This window comes from Nicotiana attenuata, unplaced genomic scaffold, assembly GCF_001879085.1.
Source record: "Nicotiana attenuata strain UT unplaced genomic scaffold, NIATTr2, whole genome shotgun sequence".
In the NCBI taxonomy this organism is placed as follows: Eukaryota; Viridiplantae; Streptophyta; class Magnoliopsida; order Solanales; family Solanaceae; genus Nicotiana; species Nicotiana attenuata.
The window spans coordinates 84,681-91,139 of record NW_017670432.1 but is presented as its reverse complement, the minus strand read 5'-3'; the positions used below and the strand labels follow the sequence as shown (position 1 = coordinate 91,139).

Here is a 6,459-nt window from a genome sequence, read left to right as displayed (position 1 = left end):
TTTTTTCTTTTTCTTTTTGGTTCATGTTTATATTATCGGACTGCTGACCAAAAGCCAATCAGGAGAGACACAACGCTTGGATTTTCTTGTACTATTATATTGCTAGAAAACACAAGTTTCAGGATAACATCATACAATAATTGTACGGACTGCCAGGACTTGGGCAGCTTTACAATCTTGAAATGTTATTTTCAATTTAAGTACACATCACAAAATGTGTACTCAAAGATCATCACTTACAGATAGATAGGTAGTTTTTTTTCTTTGATCATCTTGACCCGACTACTCTAGATTCACAAAATAATTCGTAGCAAATAGATTTTTATTCTCAAAGTTTAAATCCGAGACATTTAATTAAGGAGCGAAGAAATGTAACTATTCCCATATCCTCCCCTGTAAATATTTTTGTCGTAAATTTATTTTCTTATATTTGGACTTTTTTAATAAAAATTCTGAATTCGCCATTTCCGATATCTTTAGGCAATCTGCTTCTCAGACTGAAGTACTCTGTATCTACTAGCATTGTGGCAATCTCGTGAAAGCTCCTGCTGTACGTACAGCGAGTGAATTCGGGTCCCATCTCATTTTTGCGAGTCCATATTTTTGGAATATATAAAACAGATGATAATGATTCTCGATTGATGTATCAAATTATATATATATATATATATATATATATATATATATATATATATAGTGTTGAGGTTTTTGTGCAGATATTTTTGGACAAGTGGTCTGCTTATGCCTAAAGGGACTAACTTACCTAATTCATCTAATTACTATTTTAAAGTTATTACGCAATCCCCCATAAACCAACCATGTGAATAAGTCCCAATAGGCTAAGGTTATTCATATGCTATATGTGGATGAAAAGGACCAATAAAGCTTAAGTACTAGTAGTAAAAGTTATTACGTTTAATACGAGAAATGCACGGCAAGAATATGTACAATACATTTTTGTGGTCCCGTTCTTTTTCGGACACTTTATATAACTAAAGCTTAGTACACCGAATTATCCTTTTTACTAGTAAAAGCTTAATTTATGCGTAGTAACTAAAATTTTGAATTTATGAGTTTGAAATTCTAGAAAAGATGGCTTACTAATTCTGGATTTATTATATATATATATATATATATATATATATATATATATATATATATATAAATATTATATATATATATATATATGTTAGGTGGACTTTTTAACATAAATATAGAGATTAGTCCAAAGCAACTGGGTTCTTCCGAACTGCAAGCATCACTTTAGCTCTACCCCGGGGCGGAGCTAGAACACATGTTACGAGTTCGACCGAACTCAGTAGCTTTAATCCAAACCTTATATTTCTTTGAATAAATTTATTGAATATGTACAAATTATTAATTTCGAACCCAATAACTTAAACAGACTAGAATTCTAAACCCATAAACTTCAAATTCTGGCTCCGCCTCTAGCTCCACCCCTGTTTATGTGGCTGCTATTACACTATTAGAAACAAATCTAATATTTGAGCAAATAATCGTACTATTACTCAAATTTAATAGATAAAGATTTTTTTAAGTGGAGAGGTGTAACTGAAAAACTTGGTTCGGAGGATACTGATTCTTCATACTCATGGTTATGTGAATGTTCTTTCCCTTTCCCTTGCTCCTCTTGTGGTTCCTAAGAAAACAAATCATCAGAATATTATTGCAATAAATTTTGGGCCCCTTCTCACTCCTTTTTTTTTGGGAGGGGGGGGGGGGGGGCGGCATAACAGTGGTGTTCGAGTCAACTTATACGCACTTTGATTATGCTTTGAGGTATTTGCAGCTATTTTTCATGACGAGAGGTATATACCGTATAATTTCGTCAAAATTTGAGCATACAGAAAAAAAAATCATCTAGCGTGTTCTTTTCTTTGCTCGAATTCAAATTCTGATTTTTCATAGTTTTCACTCACATCATTGACCACTACGCCACACCCTAAGGCAGAGGCAGACCTATGTTAGAGAGAGGTCACTGGTGCCCGAAAAGTTCGACAAATGTTTTATGTATACATGTACATATACTTATAAAATAGTAATATATTAGTAGTAGCACTCTTTATATAGAGCAGATTTTGATTGAATGCAAAATTACATCCACGACCTTCAAATCCTGAATTTGCCTCTGCCCTAAGGAACCCTTTCACTCCCTTTATAAGCAGCTCTTTGCCACCTCTTTTTTCACAAAACAATTCAAAGCTTACTCTCCTCGGCTTACTCTCTTCTTCTTGTTAGCTCTTCCTTTCAACAAATTGACTTCAAATATCTTGTAATTAGCAAATAGAGATAGAAAATGAGCTCAATGTCCTCACAACATGGCTCTGGCTCTTGGACAGTAAAACAGAACAAGGCATTTGAGAAGGCATTGGCAGTATATGACAAAGACACTTGTGATCGTTGGTCCAATGTTGCCAAAGCAGTTGGAGGAAAAACTGCTGAAGAGGTGAAACGACACTATGAAATCCTTGTGCAAGATGTTTTGTACATTGAGAGTGGTAGAGTGCCCTTCCCCAAATACAAGACTACTACTCGAGGAAGCCATACAACATCTCAATAACTTCATCAAAAGGTAAGTGACTCCGATTCTCTTTGATCATGTCATAATAGAACGGATTTAAGTTGTACGCATTGACAGAATTGAAAGTTTTTAGACTCGTGCGCTAGTAGAGTTGGTGTTGGGCCCAACCATCCAAAAATAACTCCTTTATAAGAGCTAAACTCACACGATTTTCCTCAAAAACATCCACACCACTAAGAAAGTCTTACACCCAGGGCGGAGGTACATAGCCCTAAGGCTGACCACCCTTCATCGAAAAATTACACTGTATATATAAGTAAAATATTAGATTTTAATGGTATATAACATATATTGAACACCCTTTATTGGGGATTTTTGTTTACTTATTTCAAATTCGAACACCCTAGATGAAATTCCAGACTTCGTCACTGCTTACGTCTTATATGTAGTTTTCTTAGGTGCTAATGTGACACTTTACTCGCACGTCCAGAGACCTTTCAAAATTAATTGTCTATCAAGTGTCGTGGTATATTTTTGCACCTCAAAACACAAAAAGTGTATGTGGTATTGGATATTACTTCAAACCATGCAAGTATACCTAACATTAAAACATAGTACTAGTGCTAAAGTGAAGTCATAAACTAATTAGATCACATTTTTGTCTACAAATTAAAGCAATGGTGGTGGGGGTAGTGGGGTTAGGTTGAGGGGTCACCTTCCTACAGGGGACATAGCTATGACACATTCTTAACACGAGCATCCTAATAGTGACAGGGGCAGAAGTAATTTATTCCTCAAGGATTTAGCTGAACATAGTATTTTTTTACGAAGTATAAATATATATGTGCAAAATCAATAAATCAAAGTTTGAAAGAATACCAAGTTTTGAATCCATAATTGCAGAAATGCAATGAATTCAGTAGTGAAAACTTAAATATTTAATCCATCAAATTCAATATTCTAGATTCGCTTCTATTGATACCAATGACATTTGTACCGGTGGCAGAGTTACTTAATATGTATACTAATGGAAGGTAACAAATGCTCAATTGAATAATCGATGTATGTGCAAGTTGGTCCGAATATTATTAAATTTGTGTTTTGCATGCATTTTATTTTAAGAATGTCTTTAGTCCAAGTTTCTTAGCTAATTTATTCTAATTATCTCTGTTTGTCTGTGTATACATGCAGGATGCAAAATCTAACACCTCATTGAGACGTCAATAAGCAGACAGAAAAGATTCACTTGGTTGCAAAAAAGTGCAAAAACATTTTGCCTTGGACCTTGCTTTCTTTAAATATATATTAAGTAACTCAAGTTGTATACTTAACTTATTCGTCCACGTTTTAAATCACTGCTATTTTGAGTCTATATAATTACCTACAGAAAGAATCATTTGAATTCCTTGTGCTCTCTAGTACTCTTCCTGTAATATTCATATTATTCCTCTAAATGAAACGTGCATTTTATGACTTCATTGTTAGAGTATTACTTTATTCAATAAAATGCAAATACTTTAAAGGGATCAGAAAAAATAAATTAGAATTGATCAGATTCTCCATTAACTACTTCCTCGGTCCGAATTTATATGGTGCAGTTTGATTTGGAACGGATTATAAAGAGAAAATATATTTTTTAAAATTCGTGGTCTAAATCAAATCTTACATAATCTCATAAAGCGTAAATAAGAAGTTTAAAATTTAATTATTTATGAGTATAAAAATAAATTATTCTTTTTTGAGATAAACTAAAAAAATTTAAATCAGATAAATAATTGTGAAGACGGATTTAACCTTAAAAAAATTATAAATCCAAAATAATTAATACTAGTACTGTAGTATAAGTATCCCGATAAAAGAATCTTGACAATATCATTGGCATGACGTTCGCTGGAAAGCAAATTCCTACAATCTTTTAAAATGAGAATTAATAAATAAAGCTTTTATTCATTGCCAAATTATATACCATCAAACCTATCTATAACAACCTTATTTGTTCCGATATTTTTTAGCTGCTATAGTGAAATGTTGTTATATGAAGGGGAGCCTTGTCGTAACTGGCAAAGTTGTTGTCGTGTGACCAGGAGGTCACGGGTTTGAGCCGTGGAAACAACCTCTTGCAGAAATGTAGGGTAAGGTTGCGTACGATAGACCCTTGTGGTCCAGCCCTTCCCCGAACCCCGCTCATAACAGGAGCTTAGTGCACCGGGTTGCCCTTTTTTATATAGTGAAGTGTTGTTATAGAGTAACATAATATAAACATTGGCTCGAGAAAAAAATAACTTTTATAATGAATGACTGTTATATAAGGATGTTGTTATAAAGAAATCTGACTGTATTTACGAGATCGTATAGGAAGATATCAAATTGGATGCAATTAAGTTATCCATTTATGCTTGAGAATTTGAGGTAGTAGATTGACATATTCAATGAAAAGGTAATGTATCTTTTAAATTAGTGAATCTTATAAGCTTGTGATCACTAAAATAAAGATTTCCTTATTATTCCTATGTAAAACAATGAGATCTTTGTGCATATTTGACGTGAAATATGATTGATTTTAACTCAAACTTGCTATATTTGAATTCTAAATCCGACTCTAATAAACTGATCAAGAATTGAAAAGCACATGCACTATCAATCATTTGCAATCATTGGGTTGTGTAGCTAGTAGGGGCGGAACTAGAGTGTCGAACATGTGTTCGATCAAACCCAATAATTTTAGTTCGAACCATGTATTTGTCTTAAATTTTTTATTGAATACATATAAATTATTAATTTAAAACCTAGTAACTTAATGCGATTAAAATTTCGAACTCATACATTTGAAATCCTAACTCCACCTATGTGTTTAGGAGTTTAATGAGATAAGAGTGCGCCAAATGTCAAATATGTGGCTGCCGAGTGCTGCCGTTTGGTAAGAGTTTGTTCAACTACCTATTCCCTATTGCAATGCTCGAAACAATTTAGGAATATTAATTTAACCCCAATTCACTCCTTTTAGATCTGCAATAACAAATGGTTTTGGTAACGGTTTAGATATGCAAAGATTGGAACACAATAACAACAACGTATCCGGTGTATTTCTACGGTCTTGGGCTTGGTGTAACGACCCGGTCGTTTTAAGAATTTAAGCTCCATTCAGCGGCATAAGGTCTGGAACAGCTTCATAATACGAGTATCGGCTTGCGTGTATGGTTGAATTCAGTTAACGAATGATTCAGAGTCAAATTGGAAGAAGGAATCTAGTTTTGGGAGTTTAAGCGGTGAGAATTTGACCGGAATTGGACTTTTAAGTAAACGGCCCCGGAATGAATTTTTGATGATTCCAACAGCTTCGTATGGTGATTTTGGACTTAGGTGCGCGTTCGGATTGTGTTTTGGAGGTCCGTAGCTAATTTAGGCTTGAAATGCCGAAAGTTGAATTTTTGAAGTTCCGGTTCGATAGTGAGATTTTGATCCGAGGGTCGGTATGGAATTCTAGAAGTTGGAGTAGCTCCGTAGTGTTGAATGTGATGTGTGTACAAAATTTCAGGTCATTCGGACGAGGTTTGATAGACTTTTTGATCGAAAGCGTAAATTGAGAGTTTTTGGAGTACTTAGGCTTGAATGCGATGTTAAATTGGTGTTTTGATGTTGTTTTGAGCGTTCCGAAGGTTGCAACAAGTTTGAATGATGATATGGGGTATGTTGTCATGTTTGGTTGAGGTCCCGAGGGCCTCGGGTGTGTTCCGGGTGGGCTACGGGCCATTTTTCCTTATTTTTGAACTGCTGTTTCTGGTATCTGATATCCTCCTTCGCGTTCGCGAAGCCCCTCCCCGTGCGCGAAGTGTCTCTGCTGGTCGCCTCATTTTCCTTCTTTGCATTCGCATAAAAATCCTCGCGTTCGCGTAGCTCTGTCTCTTCATTCATCGCGT

At 34.7% G+C, this 6,459-nt stretch overlaps 1 protein-coding gene across 1 annotated transcript; it reads left to right on the top strand.

The window, feature by feature from the left end:
* The first annotated feature begins 2,196 nt into the window (after positions 1 to 2,196).
* LOC109239307 (protein RADIALIS-like 2) lies at positions 2,197 to 4,020 on the top strand. Its single transcript, XM_019405853.1, has 2 exons — positions 2,197 to 2,593; positions 3,734 to 4,020. Exon 1 carries the CDS (start codon positions 2,318 to 2,320, stop codon positions 2,579 to 2,581), a length of 264 nt encoding a protein of 87 aa, XP_019261398.1. The 5' UTR covers positions 2,197 to 2,317; the 3' UTR covers positions 2,582 to 2,593; positions 3,734 to 4,020.
* The last annotated feature ends 2,439 nt before the right edge of the window (positions 4,021 to 6,459 follow it).